Raw genomic sequence first — 26,906 nt, forward strand, 5'->3', positions numbered from 1 at the left:
CCCTTGGGTTTTCCCCACCCAAGCGTTATGGCAGTCAGGAAGGCGACTGAGTCGCCGGTGGCTCCCGGCGACTCCCTTTCCAGGGCGCCACCATGCTGCTTATGCACGTGCATGCGCAGTGGAGTTTGTGAATTTGCAGGATCGGCAGGATCGTGGCGGCTATTACAAAGAGGCGCGTGCGCATTAGAGAAGATAGCGGTGGCCATTAGGGAAAAGGGCTCTGCAGGGACTACAACCCCCAGAAGGCACTGGAGCTGCAGGTCAGGTGCCACAGAACAGCCAATAGTGCTGCAGGATTCCCGAGGTTTGTGAAGAGTTACATATTTGGCGCTCTGAAGAGCACGCCAGTCGGAGCTGGGACACAGATGGTTAAGGGTGTATGTGCAGTGTGTCTGTGGCCCCTGCACTGGGCCAGAGACACCCTATTAGGCCCCAGATAGGCCCCGACTGCCCTGTAGGTTGTGGCTGCAACAGGGACAGGCCCTAGACAGGGACACTACCCCATTAGCTGATTAGTGTCAGGGACACAGCAGACGACGCCACGCAGAAGTTAAAGCCTTAAGACTATCTTCATGGTGGGACCCTCCAGCTGGATACCACCCCACAGACTCAGGCAGAATCATCGCTGATGGCGTGGAACCAGACAGATCCTAGTCTTCCGTTGGCGCTACTGGGTGTTAGAGCACCTGGCAGGTATGCCACCATCTACAAAGTGCACCAACTATAACACTGTGGGCAGCGCAGTCACACACTTCCGGGTGGGTTGACTACTGTGAACACCAGATTGGGTAGGTGCCCAGGGCACTGTGGACTAAGTGGATGGACAGTGGTATATAGGTGTGTCGGTAAGGCCGTGTGAGGCTTAGGTATGCATATTGTGTATTATCATTTGCATGTCAGTTAACATGTTATTACATACTCTGTGTGTACTTATTACATTGGGTCCTGTGAAGGGGTTATCCGGCACTGTCAGGATCCCTCACAGGTGGAGGTACTGTCACCAGACGATCCAGGCACACCCCAGGCTCCCAGCAGCGGAGGTTCAGGCCTCCTGTGAGCCGCAGGTAAAGTACCACACACACATAGTAGCCACCATATCTCCCATAGGGTGGGGGAAACTGCACTACATTTAATAGGCTAGTGTTTGTAATCTGTGAGCTTTTGGTCACTTTAAGTATAACGTTGAGAATGTGGAGATTTGAATTTTAAATTCAAACCTCAAATCAACTAAGGACTGGTGCAAGATTCACATTCTCTTAATTTTTTTTGTCACGAGAGTTATGGAATTGGATGAGAATAAACTGCAGCTAAAAATAATAATATTACTACTGCTTGGATTGAGAAAAATGTATTTTTGTCTGTCAGTCCTGTGGCCAGATGGTCTTTAGATTTTCCCTTGTCTGGAACACACAGATGCGTGTGATATAGGATACTCAGAAAATTTCACCGTTTAACTGTTAGGGAGTCAGAATCTTTGACATAATATCGGAAAACAAAATGAAAACTGCAATAGGTCAGTGAACCTTGATTGCAGTGAGACTTAGTCATTGGTACATTGTCAGAATTATTCAATTCAAATTACATATTTTGCCCATATTCAATAAACTGTGAAACCACTTGACCATGTCAGGGAACCTGTGATCTTTATTAATTGAACACATCACGCTGAGAAGCACCTTGAAAGCCTATTCAGAGTTCCTAATTCTTACATTTTGACAACCGCACAATACATTTTAATACCAAACCAAAAATTGAAAAAAATTGTTTTCATAGCAATCATTTATATACATTTATTGTTAGGTCACCTTTTTCATATAGTGGGAGACATAACTTTTTTTTCCTTGCAAATCAAGTATTTATTTTATTGGAGATACATAGCATACACAATGAGTGCCTTACAAAGAGAAATGTCAAAGGGACAAATCTTGCAGTTGGTTTCTAGTGAGTGGAAGTACCGTATTGGCCCGAATATAGTATGGCCTCGCACATCATATGACCCTAATGTTTTGAAGGTATTCTACATGAAAAATAAAAGGAGTTAGGCTGCGCATACTGTCGCGGTCAAGTTTATTCGAGCATTTGCCCGGTCTAGGCCGCGACAGTAACCGGGCGCGCGCCGGGGTGTCCCGGGCGCGCGCCGAAGCCTCGGAGGAGCACCCTCTGATCGGGGCTTCCCCCTCTCCTCTCCGGGTCCGCCGGGTCCCCCGGAACCCCCCACCGCCGTCCCCCACATCGCGGGACACCAGGGCTCCCTCGGGGAGCCCTGGGCACGCGTGCAGGGGGCGCAGGCACCCGATGACGCGTGACCGCGCATCGGTGACGCGCGGCATGCCGAGGGGATTCGGCTAGCAAGCCGGAACATCTCCCGGCTTGCGGAACTAGCCACAGTCAAATTAAATGTGTCGCCACTGTACCTGTATAATACGAGTACAGTTTTCGAAAGTACATTTTTAGGAAAAAATCATAGCTCTATATTCGGGCCAATACGGTATATTTATATCTTGCTGTATAACAGGCAGAAGTACAGTAATATGGTGAAAATCAGCAGCAATATTAAAATCTTTTAGTATCAAAAAGCTCCTCATTTAAAAAACCTATTTTCCCAGTTAGTAACTCGAAAAATACATCATGCCATGTTTTCACAACTTCACACACTCTTTCACTTTCCATTCTCATTCTCTATTGGACCACCATATACTATCACTCCTCATTGGGTTACCTTTAACACAGTTGTTATCTGGGTATCAGGAAACATAAATATGTACCCGTACACATAATTGAGAAAAAAGACTCCAAGATTTTGTCATATGTAAGAGACTTGTTAAATTATACTTAAACCTGTTGGAGATTTTGGTTATAAGAAAAGAAAAGAAAAAAAAAAGTGACTGTCAGCGAGGCAGAATTTGATACACATTATAATATATGCATTGTCTAACTTTTGTTAATGACATTCACAGTAGAGCAAGTTGACACGTGGGGCAAAACAGATTAAAAGCAACTTGATACTGTACGCTGATTGTGTAAAATGGATAAAAATACTTTGAAATGTTCATGCAATGCCTTGATGCATAGACACCAATCACATTTAAATGATTAATTTTGGAATTTTAGTTATAATCCACTTTATTGTTTCAGATTATTTTGAACTCAATGCACAAGTACCAGCCGAGGCTGCATATTGTTAAAGCAGATGAAAACAATGCCTTTGGTTCCAAGAACACAGCTTTCTGTACTCACGTGTTTTCGGAGACGTCATTCATATCAGTGACCTCTTATCAAAATCACAAGGTGAGTAACTCAAGCACCTTTTTTAAAGGAAAAAAAATCTGTAAATAAATTGTTATATCTTTACATGGGCCACCATAATAGTTCCTTATGTGTGCTGATGCCTTACATTTGAGTAAGAAATACATGTCTCAAAATACATCTATAAGGAACCTTCATAAAAGTCTCTACAAGTGTAACAAACCTACATTTCTGCAGGACCAATACAGTTACTGGAACCCTGCACTATAACCTGAAAGTTTTTCTGAGTTATGTGGTAAATAACACTACAGTACATTAATATGTACCAAAGATGCTAAAATGATGTCACTTGCATAACTTTTTTTAGATTGTCACTGTTTTAAAAAAATAAGTATTTCCTAATATATTTGCAGCATTTCTTTACAGCAATTGAACTTAATTCTTATGTTTGTTTCATACTTTGGTGCAATACAACATTTACAGTATACATGTATTAGTTTGAAGTTCTGTGCTTATACAGGGTCGTGGATAAATAGTAGAGATGGGCATAAAATATTGGTCGATTTAAATCCACCCCAGATCGGCCCGATCCTTTGGCCTGTGGATATCCCTGGATCAGTGCCAAAAATGACAATCCATAATGGCGGCTTAAAATGTCCTCTTTTTGAATTTTTTAGAGGTTTGAACAGGGAGTCTCCGGAATTGAACCCATAAATGTTGGCTTCGGGGACTCCATGGTTCCTGTGATACACCCTTCCGTAGAGGGTGCCCAGTATCTCTCATCAGTTTCAATGTCCTTGTCACATGGGCCAATAGGAATCCCATATTTCAAACCTATTTAAAAAAAAAAAAATATATATATATATATATATATATATATATATAGACATTGGTATGGAAGTTTGCACTCATGTTTTGACAGAAGGCAGATGCTTGTCCCATAGCAGAGGTATAGGCATATAGTGACCAGGGGGATCCTGATAACAAAAGACAGCACACCGCAAATGTAGTCCAAAAGATGTGTTTTGTGAACACAGGGCAGTCAACGTTTCGGTCCTCATAGAGGGAACTTCCTCAGGGCAGTGCGAGAACCTAAACCCCACCAACCACCCCCAGGAAGAAAAACCAGTAACCACCCTCCCCGAGGCAACTAACCCCATCTTTCCCCGGGCCGACCCCCATCAAAGCAACCCACCTCTCACAGTAATGTGGATAATAAGAATATTACCATACTGTAGAAAAGCACTACAAAATTAACAAAATATACATTATAATAAAATAAGAAAATAATCAAACTTTAGACTTTGAATCCATCAATTGTCACTTTGGCGACCAAAGCCCTCAACGGCGGCTTAGATATCCACATTGCAATCAGTGAACACCCTAAATAAATACAGGTATTATTTACCCCTGCCAGGATGAAGGCCGTCCTCCTCATCCTCAGAGCACCAGCAGATAATTCCAACAAAGGCAGATACCCAACCATAAAAAAAAAGAAACAATCCTAGCCTGATGACAACCAAAATTAAAATAAAAAAACATGAAAAATTCACCCCTGGCCCGTTGCACAAAAATAGACAAAAAAAATCACACTGGAAACTTTGGATCCTAAGTTGATTGAAGCGCAGTTTCTGGTGTGTAGTACTTCTTTCTTGCTTTAAAGAGGTCTTCTTGCTTTTCTTTTCATCTTTCTATCTTTTAAAAAAAAAAATTAGGGTTGAAGCAGAGGTTCTCCAGAGATGAACCCCATTAATTTCAGCTCCAGGAACCCCCTGCTTCCCGAGATACACACCTCCATAGGTGCTGCCGGCATCACTCTGCAATTTGAATGCTCAGGTCACGACTTCCTATTGGCCCACCTGACCGGGACATTGAAACTGAAGAGAGATACCAGCACCCCCTGTGGATATGTGTATCTCTGGAAGCAATGGGTCGCCGAAGCTTAAATGAATGGGGTTCAGCTTTGGGGACCACCTGCTTCAAATTTTTTTTTTATATATATAATTAATGATTTTGTGATCAGTCCGGATTATTAACAATTCGCTTTTTTTTTTTAATGCCAAATCCGTGTGTGTTTTTTGGTGTGGGGGATGGATTTGGCCTAAACTATTCCAGAAAACGGATTTCGACTGTTCCACCCAAGTATAATAAATAGATACCAATGTTACCTAAATTTTGATACCAGTTTATCAATGTCTTTGGTGTGATAATAGGAAATAAAATCAAGTCTAGATTTATCAAAGAAAATACAATCCTGTGTAATGCTACTGGATCTTTTTTTCTTTGATGCATCTGTAATAAACTAGCTTTGCATAATGCACAAAAAGGAAGTTTTGCATGAGATTTGCAGCATGGAGACTTTGATAAATGACAACCTGTGTGTGGTGTAATGGTAATATATAACTGCAAAAGATGGGTTATCATACAATAACATTACCAAATCCCTTTCCCTACTAATACATGGACATTTTTTTATTGTATACCAACTTCATCTATTGCTCATTGATCATAAAAGTCAGGCATTAAGAAAATGACAGTAATATTACAAAAATATTTACGAAATAGGCAGAACCTAAAGATAGAAACCACACAAATAATCAAAGGATTATACACAGCCCCCTGTAATTGCACTCAAGGTAAATGACAAGATAATTGTGATGTCAATAAAGGTGTAAGGCAGTGAATAGCCAAATCCTAGTATAGGATACACAGACAAAAAGGTCACACTAGTAATGAAATAAAATAACAAAACTTTAATAATCTATGCTATAAAAACCGACGAAACACAATAAAAAATGCATGAAAGTGCATTAATAAAATCCCCAGATGTGTAGGGTAACGGTACTTATTGAACACAATGTGTTCCAAATAGCTGTAGTGTAATCAAGAACGCTATATAGCAGGCTGCAGACTAGAGCATACAGGTATTCTCAACAGAATAGGTAATGTAATATAGGGATACACCTTATAGGGCCTCTATAGTTACACACTGTGTGTGATGGTGATGGGTTAATATACTCCCTATACCAACTCAATAAGGTCACAGCTAATAGGGGATCCCAACAAAACCCAAAATCAAACAGCGTATCCCCAGCAAAACCAATTCCTGCCGCAGGGCAAATAACACAAGCAGCGGGAGCAAGAGGAGGGGACCCGCAGTCTATAAATGCACCCAGCAATGAATATGCACCTCAACGCAGTGTGCTACTACAGTACATGTGCTTAATGATGGATATAAAACCAGGTGAAATACAGTTTTATATCCATCATTAAGCACATGTAGTAGCACACTGCGTTGAGGTGCATTTATAGACTGCGGGTTCCCTCCTCTTGCTCCCGCTGCTTGTGTTATTTGCCCTGCGGCAGGAATTGGTTTTGCTGGGGATACGCTGTTTGATTTTGGGTTTTGTTGGGATCCCCTATTAGCTGTGACCTTATTGAGTTGGTCTAGGGAGTATATTAACCCATCACCATCACACACAGTGTGTACCTATAGAGGCCCTATAAGGTGTATCCCTATATTACATTACCTATTCTGTTGAGAATACCTGTATGCTCTAGTCTGCAGCCTGCTATATAGCATTCTTGATTACACTACAGCTATTTGGAACACATTGTGTTCAATAAGTACCGTTACCCTACACATCTGGGGATTTTATTAATGCACTTTCATGCATTTTTTATTGTGTTTCGTCGGTTTTTATAGCATAGATTATTAAAGTTTTGTTATTTTATTTAATTAGTAATGTGACTTTTTGTCTGTGTATCCTATACTAGGATTTTGCTATTCACTGCCTTACACCTTTATTGACATCACAATTATCTTGTCATTTACCTTGAGTGCAATTACAGGGGGCTGTGTATAATCCTTTGATTATTTGTGTGGTTCCTATTGGTTTTCTCCCTTGCACCAGGTAAATTGTGTTTCCATGTTTGTTGGTTTGGTGCAGCGACGTATTTTTGTGTGTTTGTAGAACCTAAAGATAGCAATAGAAAATAAACCGATGACATCATGAGGTCGAGCTCCTGTAAATCCCCAATGACTACAATATTGAAAAGGGCAAGAAAACCCATACACTCTCCAGGTGTCAATACCCAAGAATCAGGAAAGTAGGATTCGGGTGGACTCGCGGCCTTTCCCCATCCCCCCCCCCCTCTCCCTCCCTTCCCTTTCCCTTCCCTTTCTCTTCCCTACCTATGTTACCCAGTTTGGTTACCTCATATACGATACACAAGGGTTATAAATATGAAATGCTGAAATGCTGGTAATTCATGCAAATATGAATGTGTCTTGTATCTTTATTATGACGTGAAAACCAATAAAAACTACAAGTTAAAAAAAAGAAAGTAAACAATTGTTTAGCTAATATAAAAAATACAACACACCAAGTCAGGAAATTTGTATAACTAAGAAAAACAGACTAATATCAAAGTGTGTAGTGTTTAGGAAAACACAGATCTAGTGTGCAAAGCAATATGAAAATGTATTAGTTCAAAAATATTTTGGCACCACATAGTTTATTCATTAATGAATCAGAGAACTCATAAACTCTCAGATGTCATTCAAAGAAGCAAGCAAATCTAATAATGACTAGAAAAGCTCACCCATAAATCTAAAGTGAAAAGTAATTACAGCATATGCATTTGGTGAAACATACAAGGAATGTGACCATAAAACTGCAACAAGCAGTCTGCCTTGTGGTTTGAATGAGATGGGAAATGTTTTGTGGAAAGGAAAGAGGGAATAGGGATACATAAGAAAGATGGGCTGCAGCTTGAAAGTACAGTCACAAAAATATAACATGAAATGTACAATGAGTGAGTAATCCAACCAATGTAAGATGTGGAACAGCTATCAGAAAACACCATATTCTCATATGCATGCTGCTTATAAATATGCTTTCTTTCTGCCAGATCATGGAAAGCTGAGATCATTATAAAATTTGCCAAAGCAACCCAAAATATATGTGAACACTGACCATGTATGTTTGCTACATTTATTATACTTAAAACTACTGTGTGTATACAAGGAGAGTCCATTGAAGTGTTATACATTACATCAGCGCTGCACAAACTTTTTCAGCTGTGGCCCCCTTCCTGGGAGCCGAAGCGTTCGTGCCCCACCTCCCCCGAAGGCACGGCTTCAAATGACGTTGCGGGTCACGTCATGTGACCCTACTGCGTCATTTGACGCGAGTTGCCATGGCGATGTTTGATGTCACATGACCCCGCGGTGTCAAATGACACCGCGTTGCCATGGCAATACGTCGCCGAAGACCCGGCTGCTAGTAGGTAAGTGAGGTTATTAAATTAAATGCCTGGGGGAAGAGCGCTGGGCCCCTGTAACAGCCTGTGCCCCCCTGTAAATTCTCCCGCCCCCCTTGGGGGGCGCGCCCCCCAGTTTGCACAACGCTGTATTACATAATACATGATCGAGGTAACAAAACCATATAGCAGGGCGCATAAGAAGAAAAAAACACACTATTAGTATAAACTTAAAAAATAATTAATATTTATAATAAGCTTAAGATAAAAATAATACACTTACATAATAAAATAGGATCACAATAAATTCAACCATCTGTAGGTAGGCTGTGGATAGGTGGTGTAGTCAGGCATACATCGACACAGTGGCAAGATCAAAGAGGCCCAAATGTCCGGTAAAAACAGAACTTCCAGCCTAAAAAACAACACCTGCACCTAGCGCTTAGAACAACCCACAAGAAGGAACATCAACAGCAACCCGGAGAAACGCTGTAACGCTTACTCTCTGCTGCGTGTGACGTCACCTCAACGCATTTCACGTCATACGATGCTTCGTCAGGAGGTATAATTGACAGTGTAGACGTCCAGTTAAAGTAGAGGAAATTGAGACTAATCCACCAATAGGATTCGCTCATTCTCCCAATAACATTATAGGCTACCCAGCCATTTCAATCAGTGCTAAAAAAACCTCAAACAATACTACATAGTACTACAAGAAGACACCTTGACATACTATTAACAAGGGGGAAAAAAAGAGACTTTGACATAATATGGACAAAAACGAAGGGAAAAAAGATGCCTCAAACAATAAACTCATGAAGATGTAAAACGGGGGGAAGGGGTTGATGCCTAATCTAATAACACATAACTGAATATATATATACATCCTCAGACAAGCCATCATAAAAATGGGAGAAAAAATGAATCAATAATATAATAGAGAAATATAGCAGAATGAATAATGAAAAATGAAAAAATGAATATACAACTTAGACAATGAACAACTACAAACATTACAATCAATAGAACGTTACAATCAATATAGAATTAAGATAAATAAATCAATATGATAAAATAAAAATAATGAAAATAAAATCAATAGAATATGATGAAAATAAAAATAATAATATTGATGAAAATAAAAATAAAAATTAAAACATGATGAAAATAAAACACATAATAATACAATAAATGGGGTATGGAAACAATACATAAATATAATAACAATACAGTACATGCTCCTCATATAGAAATACTAAAAAATGAACATACAAAAAATAAACATACAAAAAATAATAATGAAATGAACTCCAAGTTACATAAATTACTTAAGAAACGGAGCCAATTCAATTAATTCATTGAGACCGCCTGGTGACTTAGTCCCTAATGTATATATCCAATATTGTTCCCTCTGTAGTCATTTATTATCTCGATCCCCCCTCCTTGGATCTCTTGGAACCACTTCTATACCTCTAAATTTAAGACCATTAGTCAGGCCTTGATGGTACGTTAAGAAGTGCTGGGATAAATTATGAATTTTCTTCCCTTTAGTTAAGTTAGATTCAGCATTTTTTATCCCATTAATATGTTCCCCCGATCCTTATTTTAAGGGGCCTAATGGTCTTTCCTACATATCTGAGGAAACACGGACAAGTGATGACATATATCACAAAGGAAGTTAGGCAACGTATGAATTGTGCAATGGGATGTTCAATTTGATGTTTATCACATATCTTTTTATCCCGTGATAAAAATGGGCACACAACACATTTACCACATGGGTAATTCCCCTGAGGTTTGTGTAGAAAGTTACTTACAAGAAATTTGGGTGTATCTTTTTTCAGTACACTAGGGGCCAATACATTCTTTAAGTTAGTGGCCTTCTTGAAAGCCACTTTGGGCTTATCACCTAGTATATTGCTTGGTCTGCAGCTTTAATAAAGAGAATTGATAATCTGATTTATGAGGAGAGGCTAGCTAAATTAGATTTGAATACATTAGAAAAGAGGCGTCTAAGAGGGGATATGATAACTATATACAAATATATTTGGGGAAAAAACAAGGAGCTTTTAAAAGAACTATACATTCAAAGGCGAGTACAAAAGTCATGGTATAATCCCTTAAAGCAGCAGTCCAAGCTGCGTTTTGTTTTCAATTTCTCCCCCCTTTAATGTGTGCATCAATACAATCCAAACAATGATAAGTAATTAGATAAATTTCCGATCGATCCGTTCTCCTGTGATCGATCAGCGAAGATTTGGCTTGGGGGTTCACTAAATGGCTGGCAGTGTAGCAAAAGAGGAACAAAGATGCAAAGTTGTAAGGGGAAGATCATGTGACCAGGCAGTCACTAGATACAATTGGTTCACTGCTAGAGCGAGGGCTGTGCTCAAAAAAGGGTGTGCCAGAGCCTATTTCAGAAGGGGAAGGGGATGTGACTTTGTAACTGGTTGCTATAGAAACAGGAAATGCTTGTTACATTATAATACATTAAAAATGTAATTCAGAATTGTTTAAAAATAATGTTAAAATATTTTCTCATAGTATTGAACTATTTTTTTTTTAAACCACACATGTAGGCTATTGCTTGGTCTGCAGTTTTAAGGTTGGAGGAAAGGAGATTTCACCAGCAACAAAGGAAAGGGTTCTTTACAGTAAGGGCAGTTAAAATGTGGAATTCATTACCCATGGAGACTGTGATAGCAGATACAATAGATATCTTCAAAAAAGGTTAGATGTCGTTTTAGAAAGGAAAGGTATAAAGGGATATACCAAATAAGTAAACATGGGAAGGTTGTTGATCCACGGAGTAATCTGATTGCCAATATTTGGAGTCAGGAAGGAATTTATTTTCTCCGTTATGAGATATCATTAAATGATATTTCACTGGGATTTTTTGTTTGCCGCCCTCTGGATTGATATACTGTAAGCACAAATATAGGATAAAGTATCTGTCGTCTAAAGTTTGTATATGTTGAACTTGATGGATGTATGTCTTTTTCCAATCTCATCTACAGCCGCGGCCCCTTTTAACCTCCTACATACCCGTAAAAATGCGGGGATGTTCTCCGTTTGTCACAACACAGCGAGACGAGACAGCGCTAATGGCGCTTAACATTGAAAGCGCCCGCGGCGCCTAAAACGTCCGAAAACGGCCCGCATCTGCCCACGATTTAAAAAATCACGGGGAAAAGGCAGCAGGAGGTTAAAGGCGGCCGACACTGTATTATGTAGCTATGTAAGTACTGCACCGACACACTTTATTCGAGCAAATACCCAGTATGTACCTGGCAGATACCTGGAATGCGCCGCTCCTCACCTCTGACAAGCCCCGTTGCATTTGCCTTCCCAGCCTGGGTTCATGCCTGGCTGACGGGCGGCTGATCTGTTAAATGATAATGATTAGGATTTAATAGGCTGCAATGCTTCGCGTGTCTACCAGATGGCATAAATTCATGAATTGTAATGCAGTATATATATATATATATACTGTGCAGTATTGCAGCCAGCGGGAATAAAATGCTTCAATCCCTGCCTGGAAAATACCTCAATGCACTCGGGCAGAAAACAGTCACAAACCTCAATACACCCGGGTATACCCAAATTCGTGGGACTAGCCGAGCTCGAATAAAGTGTGTCGCCAGTGTATGTAACCTCATCTAATATATAACTATGTAACATTGTAAAACCATAACATTTTATTTGAACGTATAGTAATATGTTTAGGGGATATGTAAGTGGTGCTGCACAGTCCTGCTACTGTCCAATTATGTACATAATATGACATGACCACATCTCTTGCTTAAGAAGTAATTGGAGATGGTAATGGTTTTCCCTCTCCAGCACAGCAATGCAATAGGCGTTACTCTGATAATAGTACTTGTGCTCCAGTTAACAAAATAAGTTGTTCCAATGATGACTGGGTTTTGTACCAGAATTAAATGTTTACTTTAGCAATTTACTTTTTTCATACAACAAGCCCACCACCATGGAACGTTGGTGAATTTAATGCTAGCCCTGTATACGTTTAACTCATTATAATACAGACTTATTGACCTAATAGACTTAAATGAGTTCTCAATCACTGATGTCTGAACTTTCCATTAAGGTGCTGCAGAACGGTCAAATACTGTACATTTCAATGTGCAATACAGGCATACCCCGTTTTACGTACACCCGCTTTACGTACACTCACAAGTACGTACATTTATTTTTAGTTGCACCATACCCCTGTGTACGTACGCGTGCTTCGCGAGTACGGACACCAGGGGGCGGCGTGCGCACCTCAACACTCCTGCAACCTCCTTCATGCTTGTCTTCATTATGGTGTGCTCGATCTCCCTGTTCCCTCTGCCCTCCCATCTGTCTCAGTTCCCCCTCCCATCTGTCTCCTTTCCCCCTCCCATCTGTCTCAGTTCCCCCTCCCATCTGTCTCCGTTCCCCCTCCCATCTGTCTCCGTTCCCCCTGCACTCACGCTCCATAAAGCAGCAGCTAAACCAGTGATTCCGCCCCTGACTCTGCTTCCTCTGCTCTCTTCCTTCTCCCTCCTCCCTCCTCCGAGCTCTGCAAAGTTTTGCATGTGATGTGAATTACCGACTACAGTGAGGGGAAGGAGAACATCTTCTGCTGCAATCTTTGCTTGTGTGTGTGTGTGTGTGTGTGTGTGTGTGTGTGTGTGAGTGTGTGTGTGTGTGTGTGTGTGTGTGTGTGTGTGTGTGTGTGTGTGTGTGTGTGTGTGTGTGTGTGTGTGTGTGTGTGTGTGTGTGTGTGTGTGTGTGTGTGTGTGTGTGTGACTGAGTGACAATGTATGTATGTGTGTGTGACTGAGTGACTGTGTGTGACTGAGTGACTGTGTGTGACTGAGTGACTGTGTGTGACTGAGTGACTGTGTATGACTGTGTGTGACTGAGTGACTGTGTGTGACTGAGTGACTGTGTGTGACTGAGTGTGACTGTGTGTGACTGAGTGACTGTGTGTGACTGGGTGGCTGAGTGACTGTGTGTGACTGAGTGACTGTGTGTGACTGTGTGAATGTGTGTGACTGAGTGACTGTGTGTGTGACTGAGTGACTGTGTGTGTGACTGAGTGACTGTGTGTGTGACTGAGTGACTGTGTGTGTGACTGAGTGACTGTGTGTGACTGAGTGACAGTGTGTGACTGAGTGACTGTGTGTGTGACTGAGTGACTGTGTGTGTGACTGAGTGACTGTGTGTGTGACTGAGTGACTGTGTGTGTGACTGAGTGACTGTGTGTGTGACTGTGTGAATGAGTGTGACTGTGTGAATGAGTGTGACTGTGTGAATGAGTGTGACTGTGTGAATGAGTGTGACTGTGTATGACTGAGTGACTGTGTGTGACTGTGTGTGACTGAGTGACTGTGTGTGTGTGACTGAGTGTGTGTGACTGTGTGAATGAGTGTGACTGAGTGACTGTGTGTGACTTTGTGACTGAGTGTGTGACTTTGTGACTGAGTGTGTGACTTTGTGACTGAGTGTGTGACTTTGTGACTGAGTGTGCGACTTTGTGACTGAGTGTGTGACTTTGTGACTGAGTGTGTGACTTTGTGACTGAGTGTGTGACTGAGTGACAGTGTGTGACTGAGTGACAGTGTGTGACTGAGTGACTGTGTGTGTGACTGAGTGACTGTGTGTGTGACTGAGTGACTGAGTGTGTGACTTTGTGACTGAGTGTGTGACTTTGTGACTGAGTGTGTGACTTTGTGACTGAGTGTGTGACTGAGTGACAGTGTGTGACTGAGTGACAGTGTGTGACTGAGTGACTGTGTGTGTGACTGAGTGACGGTGTGTGTGACTGAGTGACTGTGTGTGTGTGTGTCTGACTGACTGACTGACAGAGTGAGAGAGAGAGAGACTGAGTGAGTGAGTGAGAGAGAGACTGACTGAGTGAGTGAGAGACTGAATGAGTGAGTTAGAGAGACGTGAGTGAGAGAGAGAGACTGACTGAGTGAGAGAGAGAGAGACTGAGTGAGATAGAGAGAGACTGAGTGTGAGAGAGAGACTGCGAGAAGGAGAGAGCTGCTATACAGTACTGACCCGCGTGTGCGCCTCTAACTTCCTTGCTTGCTCCCATTCATTTTATTTGAATAAAGCCTACTGTATTTATTTTGGTTACAAATGCATTATTTACATCAGTTATGCAGATATATGACGATTGCAGTACAGTACATGCATTGTAAAGTGGGGAAAAGGTAGTGCTTCACTTTAAGTACATTTTCACTTTACATACATGCTCCGGTCCCATTGCGTATGTTAAAGCGGGGTATGCCTGTACTAGAGTCTGATTTTACTTACAATAAAACTGAATGATAAAATTAGCCTTCATATTACTGCTTCATAATGTACTTACACTCCTTTAAGTTCTTACCCACTTTCCTGCATACATGGGAAAAAACATAAGCAATGACATGTTCCTAAGAGCAGGGTTTCTAAGCTCACTGTTACCAACAGATCAGGTTTTCAAGATAACTAATCATTTTAATTTGAGCATTACAAGGTACAGCTGAGCCCAGTTATAATGTGGTGCTCGGGTCCTTCCTGGTACCACCGCGTTATAACCGAGATTGCGGGGGGGAAAAATGGCTGCCGTGATCAGGGGACCCGGTGTTACGCTGGTGCTACGGCTGCCCGCAGACCAGACCCGTCCCATATACTGAGGTGGGGACGTATATGTGCATGCACCCGCAGCAGAAGGAGCGTGTCTGGAGTGTGGTGTTTGGGGTTGCCTGGCCAGGTGGGAATAGCTGTAGCAATACTTGCCGGTACCGGAAGCAGAGTAGTAGTAGTTGCTGTTAGCCAAGGCCAGGGATAGGTGAGGTCCGGAAGGTCGAGGTCCGAGCAGGGGTCCAAGGGCGAAAGAAGCTGCGTCATCAGGGAGATCCGGGGTCGAGAGCCAAAGAGAGAAGTCCGCCGAGCCGAGTCGTAACCTGAGTAACAAAGACAATAGGGAGAGCCAGAATACACATCCACAAGAGAGACTATGTCGAGCGATGTGAGAGAGGTAGGACAGGTACTAAATACTGTGGCTGACCAATGGGTAGCAAAGGCAGGCCTGGAGGAGCCCGAGGAGCTATCCAGGATTGGTCCCCATAATAGGCCGCCAGGTGGTAAGGTTTAGGGTTAACTGGTAACCAGCGCGTGGGCGGGGTGTGTGGTTTCACTGCAAGAGCAGTGAATAAATGAACTCGTGTCGGCACGTGCTCCATAACGGGAGGGGATGTGAGCGCAGGGGCAATGGGAGGCGCCTGAGCACCAGACGCACGCGGAGCAGCGGCAGCCCGACGGAGAGGACGGGGGAGCCCCCCCACCACGGAGGTTGGGCGGGAGCGGCAAGGACAAAGCCTCACAGCAACGGGAGACAAAAGAGGTGAGGGGAAGTCACGCTGCGACCGCCGTGACCCCCGAGTCCTCACACCCGGCGGCACCCCCATGCAGACTTACCAAGAGCAAGGTGCTGGGGATCCGACACCATGGTTCAGCCATTGCATGGGGTGGGAGGGTGAGGGGGGGAGGTTTTGGTGATGGTGGTGGTGGTGGTGTGTCTGTCTGTCTGTCTCCATGTGTAGGTAGCAATAAAGCATTGAATTGTTGAAGGGAGAAAAATAATAAAAGAAATAAAATAAAAATGGCCACTGCGATCAGGGAACCCGGTGGAAGGCCCACGCTGGGGAGGAGGGGGCCAAATGAAACCACAGGTGTGTGTGTGTGTGTGTGTATGTATGTATGTATGTATGTATGTGTGTGTGTATGTATGTATGTGTATGTATTAGTGTGTGTATTTATGTGTGTGTGTGTATGTATGAGTGTGTGTGTGTGTGTGTGTGTGTGTGTGTGTGTGTGTGTGTGTGTGTGTGTGTGTGTGTGTGTGTGTGTGTGTGTGTGTGTGTGTGTGTGTGTGTGTCTGTACGTATGTGTATGTGTGAGTGTGTGTATGTATATATATGTGTGTGTGTGTGTGTATATGTATGTATGTATGAGTGTGTATGTGTATGTGTGAGTGTGTATGTATCTGTGTGTGTGTGTGTGTGTGTGTGTGTGTGTGTGTGTGTGTGTGTGTGTGTGTGTGTGTGTGTGTGTGTGTGTGTGTGTGTGTGTGTGTGTGTGTGTATGTGTGTGTGTGTGTGTGTGTGTGTCCACATGGCTCATTTAGTGTACATTGAATGAAAGGTTTCAATTCCTGCAACAAAAACCCAGTTACTAAGCCAAGTTTCATTTCAGAAATTGCTGGGGGGAACAAATGTGATTGTTCAAAATGTTAACTCAAAATGTTAGTCTTGGCTTTAAAAAAAATGTTTGCGGCATTTGAGGAGGCAGAAAGACCACATATGATGCAGGAACGGTGTCTTTGAATATACAGTATATACCTTCAGTTAACTATAGACAGCTGGTAGAGATCAAAATTGCAGCCCATCAGCTGTGTATGGAGAAAACTGTAAGAGACACAAACTGCATACCAACACATCCTGCAGAAATTGTGTTTGTGGGAAATTGCTAGGTTGTGGCTGGAGCCTTTGCTTTAAACTGACAGTGTGATTAAGCTTATACATGATGCTAGAAACACAGCAAATGCTCTTCAAGGAAGTAAAGAGCAAACAGAAGAGAAGACTGTGGGAGCTCTCACAAGCCAAATTGTGTGTGTGTGTGTGTGTGTGTGTGTGTGTGTGTGTGTGTGTGTGTGTGTGTGTGTGTGTGTGTGTGTGTGTGTGTGTGTGTGTGTGTGTGTGTGTGTGTGTGTGTGTTTGTGTGTATGTGTGTGTGTGTGTGTGTCTGTGTGTGTGCATGCACGCGTCCGTCCATCCCCCGGACATGGCAAATCCTGGAAGTTTGCCAAAAATGTAATTTTTTAAAAATGGGAGCCACGTTAACACCGCGTTTTAAGCAGATCCGCGTTTTAGTGGATCGCACTATAACGGGGTTGAGCTGTAATTATCACTAGGAAGCTTGCTTAAAGTGACAGTTTCTCATTCATAATATTTTCTACACATTTATTCACTGAACTGTAGGATGCTGTTTTCTCTGCTCATTGATTTTTTTTTTAGTTATGACTATTGATAACTAAATGTCCCGATACAAGATTTCATTTCAAATTAAAGTTACATTGTATTGTATGTCTTTATTTATATAGCATCATAAATGTACATAGCGCTTCACAGTAGTAATAGTAAAGCGGTTGAAAAAAGACATACTTTATGTCCATCAAGTTCAACCTATCCTAAATTTAGATGACAGATATTTTATCCTGTACTTACAGTATATTGATCCAGAGGAAGGCAAACAAAAAACCCCAGTGAAATATTATCTAATGATATCTCAGAAGGTGAATAATAACTTCCTTCCTAACTCGAAGTATTGGCAATCAGATAACTCCCTGGATCAACACCCTACCCATGTTCACTTATTAGGTATATCCCTGTATATAAAAAATTTAAAACCAGAGACAGAACATGAAACTCAGACAGAGCTCAGTGCACATCCAATCAAACTGTAAGCAAGCAAGATCCCCTGAGAGTGGGAGATGCAATGGAGTGAGCTTTTAACCATTTAAAAGTGGGCGAGGGTGAGCTTCAAACTAGGTAAAAGGAGCCACCCTCCAATCAGATAAGACCAGCTGAACAAGAATTGTAAAACATACAGAACACCTACAAGCTCATATTGAATCCCCAAAATAACCACAACATATATATGCATATAAGTGTCACAGAGGAGTGCTACTGGGCATGGCAATATATATTTAAAAACAAATACATAACATGAAACACAGACAGAGCTCAGTGCACATCCAATGAAACTTATAAACAGTACAGTGCCTAAATATATATGTATAGATATCTTTTGAATAAAATGATCTTTTAGTTTAACATTTCGGCCAAAGTGTTGTAAGCCCTTGAGCCACTACACAGCAGACCACATCTCAGGGGTACCTAACACTAATATAAATTCTTAATAACCTATGCATTACCAGGAAGAATGATTTATAATAAATCTGTCAAAATTAGTTGGAAAGTTCTAAGTCTGATTGAAGCTCTTATTAACCTGTACATTACCAGGAAAAGCACTCTGTATTAGATTTGTCACAATCAAACTGTAAGCAAGCAAGATCCCCTGAGAGTGGGAGATGCAATGGAGGGAGCTTTTAACCATTTAAAAGTGGGCGGTGATGAGCTACAAACTAGGTAGGAGGAGCCACCCTCCAATCAGCTAAGACCAGCTGAACAAGAATTGTAAAACATACAGAACACCTACAAGCTCATATTGAACCCCCAAAATAACCACAACATATATATAAGCATATAAGTGTCACAGAGGAGTGCTACTGAGCATGGCAATATATATTTAAAACCAGATACATAACATGAAACACAGACAGAGCTCAGAGCACATCCAATGAAACTTATAAACAGTACAGTGCCTAAATATATATGTATAGATATCTTTTGAATAAAATGGTCTTTTAGTTTAACATTTTGGAAAAAGTGTTGTAAGCCCTTGAGCCACTACACGGCTGACCACATCTCAAGGGTACCTAACACTAATATAAATTCTTAATAACACGTGCATTACCAGGAAGAATGATTTATAATAAATCTGTCAAAATTAGTTGGAAAGTTCTGTCTGATTGAAGCTCTTATTAACCTGTACATTACCAGGAAAAGCACTCTGTATTAGATTTGTCACAATCAAACTGTAAGCAAGCAAGATCCCCTGAGAGTGGGAGATGCAATGGAGTGAGCTTTTAACCATTTAAAAGTGGGCGGGGGTGAGCTTCAAACTAGGTAGGAGGAGCCACCCTCCAATCAGCTAAGACCAGCTGAACAACAATTGTAAAACATACAGAATACAGTAGCGACATCTTTTATTGCACTGAATGCCGCCGGCAAGCCGGGATCTACCTCAGCTGCCGCCAGTAACAACCGCGCGCCGCCGCGTTTCCCCCACGCACCCCCCCTCCACTTCGCGCGCAATTTAAATCCCTTCCCGACCCCGTACAAGGCTCCTGCTATGCCGCTCTGCTTCCCCGCACCCCCGCTTACCTTCATTTGATCTCCAGGGGTGTCGGGGAAGCCTGCGGAAGCCGGGGAAGACGGGGAAGCCGGGCGCGCATGTTACTGTGACGTCACAGTGCGCCGCCACGCGCCGCGGCTACCCGCTTCCCAGACGCATGCAGCCGGCGGCTTTTACTCGAATAAAAGCTGCCGCTGCTGTACCTACAAGCACATATTGAACCCCCCAAATAACCCCAACATATATATATATATATATATAAACATATTAGTGTCACAGAGGAGTGCTACTGAGCATGGCAATATATATTTAAAACCAGATACATAACATGAAACACAGACAAAGCTCAGTGCTCATCCAATGAAACTTATACACAGTACAGTGCCTAAATATATATGTATAGATATCTTTTGAATAAAATGGTCTTTTAGTTTAACATTTTGGCCAAAGTGTTGTAAGCCCTTGAGCCACTACACGGCAGACCACATCTCAAGGGTACCTAACACTAATATAAATTCTTAATAACCTGTGCAATACCAGGAAGAATGATTTATAATAAATTTGTCAAAATTAATTGCAAAGTTCTATGTCTGATTGAAGCTCTTATTAACTTGTACATTACCAGGAAAAGCACTCTGTATTAGATTTGTCACAATCAAACTGTAAGAAAGCAAGATCCCCTGAAAGTGGGAGATGCAATGGAGTGAGCTTTTAACCATTTAAAAGTGGGCGGGATGAGCTTCAATCTAGGTAGGAGGAGCCACCCTCCAATCAGCTAAGACCAGCTGAACAAGAATTGTAAAACATATAGAACACCTACAAGCACATATTGAACCCCCAAAATAACCCCAACATATATTTATATATATAAACATATTAGTGTCACAGAGGAGTGCTACTGAGCATGGCAATATATATTTAAAACCAGATACATAACATGAAACACAGACAAAGCTCAGTGCTCATCCAATGAAACTTATACACAGTACAGTGCCTAAATATATATGTATAGATATCTTTTGATAAAATGGTATTTTAGTTTAACATTTTGGCCAAAGTGTTGTAAGCCCTTGAGCCACTACACGGCAGACCACATCAAAAGGGTACCTAACACTAATATAAATTCTTAATACCTGTGCATTACAAGGAAGAAAGATTTATAATAAATCTGTCAAAATTAGTTGCAACGTTCTAAGTATGATTGAAGCTCTTATTAACCTGTACATTAACTGCAAAGCACTCTGTATTAGATTTGTCACAATCAAACTGTAAGCAAGCAAGATCCCCTGAGAGTGGGAGATGCAACGAGTGAGGTTTTAACCATTTAAAAGTGGGTGGGGGTAAGCTTCAAACTAGGCAGGAGGAGCCACACTCCAATCAGCTAGGACCAGCTGAACAAGAATTGTAAAACATACAGAACACCTACAAGCTCATATTGCACCCCCAAAATAACCACAACATATATATAAGCATATAAGTATCTCAGAGGAGTGCTACTGAGCATGGCAATATATATTTAAAACCAGAGACAGAACATGAAACACAGACAGAGCTCAGTGCACATCCAATGAAACTTATACACAGTACAGTGCCTAAATATATATGTATAGATATCTTTTGAATAAAATGGTCTTTTAGTTTAACATTTTGGCCAAAGTGCTGTAAGCCCTTGAGCCACTACACAGCAGACCACATCTCAAGGGTACCTAACACTAATATAAATTCATATTAACCTGTGCATTACCAGGAAGAATGATTTATAATAAATCTGTCAAAATTAGTTGCAAAGTTCTAAGTCTGATTGAAGCTCTTATTAACATGTACATTACCAGGAAAAGCACTCTGTATTAGATTTGTCACAATCAAACTGTAAGAAAGCAAGATCCCCAGGGAGTGGGAGATGCAACAGAGTGAGCTTTTAACCATTTAAAAGTTGGTAGAGTTGAGCTTCAAACTAGGTAGGAGGAGCCACCCTCCAATCACCTAATACCTGCTGAACAAGAATTGTAAAACATACAGAACACCTACAAGCTCATATTGAACCACCAAAATAACCACAACATATATATAAGCATATAAGTGTCACAGAGGAGTGCTACTGAGCATGGCAATATATATTTAAAACCAGATACATAACATGAAACACAGACAAAGCTCAGTGCTCATCCAATGAAACTTATACACAGTACAGTGCCTAAATATATATGTATAGATATCTTTTGAATAAAATGGTCTTTTAGTTTAACATTTTGGCCAAAGTGTGTTAAGTCCTTGAGCCACTACACGGCAGACCACATCTCAAGGGTACCTAACACTAATATAAATTCTTAATAACCTGTGCAATACCAGGAAGAATGATTTATAATAAATTTGTCAAAATTAATTGCAAAGTTCTATGTCTGATTGAAGCTCTTATTAACTTGTACATTACCAGGAAAAGCACTCTGTATTAGATTTGTCACAATCAAACTGTAAGAAAGCAAGATCCCCTGAAAGTGGGAGATGCAATGGAGTGAGCTTTTAACCATTTAAAAGTGGGCGGGGTGAGCTTCAAACTAGGTAGGAGGAGCCACCCTCCAATCAGCTAAGACCAGCTGAACAAGAATTGTAAAACATATAGAACACCTAAAAGCACATATTGAACCCCCAAAATAACCCCAACATATATTTATATATATAAACATATTAGTGTCACAGAGGAGTGCTACTGAGCATGGCAATATATATTTAAAACCAGATACATAACATGAAACACAGACAAAGCTCAGTGCTCATCCAATGAAACTTATACACAGTACAGTGCCTAAATATATATGTATAGATATCTTTTGATAAAATGGTATTTTAGTTTAACATTTTGGCCAAAGTGTTGTAAGCCCTTGAGCCACTACACGGCAGACCACATCAAAAGGGTACCTAACACTAATATAAATTCTTAATACCTGTGCATTACAAGGAAGAAAGATTTATAATAAATCTGTCAAAATTAGTTGCAAAGTTCTAAGTCTGATTGAAGCTCTTATTAACCTGTACATTACCAGGAAAAGCACTCTGTATTAGATTTGTCACAATCAAACTGTAAGCAAGCAAGATCCCCTGAGAGTGGGAGATGCAATGGAGTGAGCTTTATACCATTTAAAAGTGGGCGGGGGTGAGCTTCAAACTAGGTAGGAGGAGCCACCCTCCAATCAGCTAAGACCAGCTGAACAAGAATTGTAAAACATACAGAACACCTACAAGCACATATTGAACCCCCAAAATAACCCCAACATATATATATATATATATATATATATATATATATATATATATATATATATATATATGTATAAGCATAATAGTGTCACAGAGGAGTGCTACTGAGCATGGCAATATATATTTAAAACCAGAGACAGAACATGAAACACAGACAGAGCTCAGTGCACATCCAATGAAACTTATACACGGTACAGTGCCTAAATATATCTGTATAGATATCTTTTGAATAAAATGGTCTTTTAGTTTAACATTTTGGCCAAAGTGTGTTAAGTCCTTGAGCCACTACACGGCAGACCACATCTCAAGGGTACCTAACACTAATATAAATTCTTAATAACCTGTGCAATACCAGGAAGAATGATTTATAATAAATTTGTCAAAATTAATTGCAAAGTTCTATGTCTGATTGAAGCTCTTATTAACTTGTACATTACCAGGAAAAGCACTCTGTATTAGATTTGTCACAATCAAACTGTAAGAAAGCAAGATCCCCTGAAAGTGGGAGATGCAATGGAGTGAGCTTTTAACCATTTAAAAGTGGGCGGGGTGAGCTTCAAACTAGGTAGGAGGAGCCACCCTCCAATCAGCTAAGACCAGCTGAACAAGAATTGTAAAACATATAGAACACCTAAAAGCACATATTGAACCCCCAAAATAACCCCAACATATATTTATATATATAAACATATTAGTGTCACAGAGGAGTGCTACTGAGCATGGCAATATATATTTAAAACCAGATACATAACATGAAACACAGACAAAGCTCAGTGCTCATCCAATGAAACTTATACACAGTACAGTGCCTAAATATATATGTATAGATATCTTTTGATAAAATGGTATTTTAGTTTAACATTTTGGCCAAAGTGTTGTAAGCCCTTGAGCCACTACACGGCAGACCACATCAAAAGGGTACCTAACACTAATATAAATTCTTAATACCTGTGCATTACAAGGAAGAAAGATTTATAATAAATCTGTCAAAATTAGTTGCAAAGTTCTAAGTCTGATTGAAGCTCTTATTAACCTGTACATTACCAGGAAAAGCACTCTGTATTAGATTTGTCACAATCAAACTGTAAGCAAGCAAGATCCCCTGAGAGTGGGAGATGCAATGGAGTGAGCTTTATACCATTTAAAAGTGGGCGGGGGTGAGCTTCAAACTAGGTAGGAGGAGCCACCCTCCAATCAGCTAAGACCAGCTGAACAAGAATTGTAAAACATACAGAACACCTACAAGCACATATTGAACCCCCAAAATAACCCCAACATATATATATATATATATATATATATATATATATATATATATATATATATATATATATATATGTATAAGCATAATAGTGTCACAGAGGAGTGCTACTGAGCATGGCAATATATATTTAAAACCAGAGACAGAACATGAAACACAGACAGAGCTCAGTGCACATCCAATGAAACTTATACACGGTACAGTGCCTAAATATATCTGTATAGATATCTTTTGAATAAAATGGTCTTTTAGTTTAACATTTTGGCCAAAGTGTTGTAAGTCCTTGAGCCACTACACGGCAGACCACATCTCAAGGGTACCTAACACTAATATAAATTCTTAATAACCTGTGCATTACCAGGAAGAATGATTTATAATAAATCTGTCAAAATTAGTTGCAACGTTCTAAGTCTGATTGAAGCTCTTATTAACCTGTACATTACCTGCAAAGCACTCTATATTAGATTTGTCACAATCAAACTGTAAGCAAGCAAGATCCCCTGAGAGTGGGAGATGCAACGGAGTGAGCTTTTAACCATTTAAATGTAGGTGGGGGTGAGCTTCAAACTAGGTAGGAGGAGCCATCCTCCAATCAGCTAAGACCAGCTGAACAAGAATTGTAAAACATACAGAACACCTACAAGCTCATATTGAATCGCCAAAATAACCACAACATATATATAAGCATATAAGTGTCTCAGAGGAGTGCTACTGAGCATGGCAATATATATTTAAAACCAGAGACAGAACATGAAACACAGACACAGCTCAGTGCACATCCAATGAAACTTATACACGGTACAGTGTCTAAATATATATGTATAGATATATTTTGAATAAAATGGACTTTTAGTTTAACATTTTGGCAAAGTGTTGTAAGCCCTTGAGCCACTACACGGCAGACCACATCTCAAGGGTCCCTAACACTAATATAAATTCTTAATAACCCGTGCATTACCAGGAAGAATGATTTATAATAAATTTGTCAAAATTAGTTGGACAGTTCTAAGTCTGATTGAAGCTTTTACTAACCTGTACATTACCAGGAAAAGCACTCTATATTAGATTTGTCACAATCAAACTGTAAGCAAGCAAGATCCCCTGAGAGTGGGATATGCAATGGAGAGAGCTTTTAACCATTTAAAAGTGGGAGGGGGTGAGCTTCAAACTAGGTAGGAGGAGCCACCCTCCAATCAGCTAAGACCAGCTGAACAAGAATTGTAAAACATACAGAACAACTACAAGCTCATATTGAACCCCCAAAATAACCACAACATATATATAAGCATATAAGTGTCACAGTGGAGTGCTACTGAGCATGGCAATATATATTTAAAACCAGAGACAGAACATGAAACTCAGACAGAGCTCACTGCACATCCAATGAAACGTACACTGGCGACACACTTTATTCGAGCTCGGCTAGTCCCACGAATTCGGGTATACCCGGGTGTATTGAGGTTTGTGACTGTTTTCTGCCCGAGTGCATTGGGTTATTTTCAGGCAGGGATTGAAGCATTTTATTCCCGCTGGCTGCAATACTGCACAGTATATATATATATACTGCATTACAATTCATGAATTTATGCCATCTGGTAGACACGCGAAGCATTGCAGCCTATTAAATCCTAATCATTATCATTTAACAGATCAGCCGCCCGTCAGCCAGGCATGAACCCAGGCTGGGAAGGCAAATGCAACGGGGCTTGTCAGAGGTGAGGAGCGGCGCATTCCAGGATTCTGCCAGGTACATACTGGGTATTTGCTCGAATAAAGTGTGTCGGTGCAGTATACACAGTACAGTGCCTAAATATATATGTATAGATATCTTTTGAATAAAATGGTCTTTTAGTTTAACATTTTGGCCAAAGTGCTGTAAGCCCTTGAGCCACTACACGGCAGACCACATCTCAAGGGTACCTAACACTAATATAAATTCTTAATAACCTGTGCATTACCAGGAAGAATGATTTATAATAAATCTGTCAAAATTAGTTGCAACGTTCTAAGTATGATTGAAGCTCTTATTAACCTGTACATTAACTGCAAAGCACTCTGTATTAGATTTGTCACAATCAAACTGTAAGCAAGCAAGATCCCCTGAGAGTGGGAGATGCAACGAGTGAGGTTTTAACCATTTAAAAGTGGGTGGGGGTGAGCTTCAAACTAGGCAGGAGGAGCCACACTCCAATCAGCTAGGACCAGCTGAGCAAGAATTGTAAAACATACAGAACACCTACAAGCTCATATTGCACCCCCAAAATAACCACAACATATATATAAGCATATAAGTATCTCAGAGGAGTGCTACTGAGCATGGCAATATATATTTAAAACCAGAGACAGAACATGAAACACAGACAGAGCTCAGTGCACATCCAATGAAACTTATACACAGTACAGTGCCTAAATATATATGTATAGATATCTTTTGAATAAAATGGTCTTTTAGTTTAACATTTTGGCCAAAGTGCTGTAAGCTCTTGAGCCACTACACAGCAGACCACATCTCAAGGGTACCTAACACTAATATAAATTCTTATTAACCTGTGCATTACCAGGAAGAATGATTTATAATAAATCTGTCAAAATTAGTTGCAAAGTTCTAAGTTTGATTGAAGCTCTTATTAACCTGTACATTACCAGGAAAAGCACTCTGTATTAGATTTGTCACAATCAAACTGTAAGAAAGCAAGATCCCCAGGGAGTGGGAGATGCAACAGAGTGAGCTTTTAACCATTTAAAAGTTGGTAGAGTTGAGCTTCAAACTAGGTAGGAGGAGCCACCCTCCAATCACCTAATACCAGCTGAACAAGAATTGTAAAACATACAGAACACCTTCAAGCTCATATTGAACCAC

At 40.7% G+C, this 26,906-nt stretch overlaps 1 protein-coding gene across 1 annotated transcript in view; it reads left to right on the forward strand.

The window, feature by feature from the left end:
- TBX4 (T-box transcription factor 4) overlaps positions 1 to 26,906 on the forward strand; it is a 490,915-nt gene that overhangs the window by 319,366 nt on the left and 144,643 nt on the right. Inside the window, exon 7 of the mRNA XM_075593341.1 lies at positions 3,136 to 3,288. Within this exon, the coding sequence (XP_075449456.1) occupies positions 3,136 to 3,288 (153 nt within the window). The remainder of the gene's footprint in view (positions 1 to 3,135; positions 3,289 to 26,906) is intronic.

Source organism: Ascaphus truei, chromosome 3, assembly GCF_040206685.1.
Source record: "Ascaphus truei isolate aAscTru1 chromosome 3, aAscTru1.hap1, whole genome shotgun sequence".
Classification (NCBI taxonomy): Eukaryota; Metazoa; Chordata; class Amphibia; order Anura; family Ascaphidae; genus Ascaphus; species Ascaphus truei.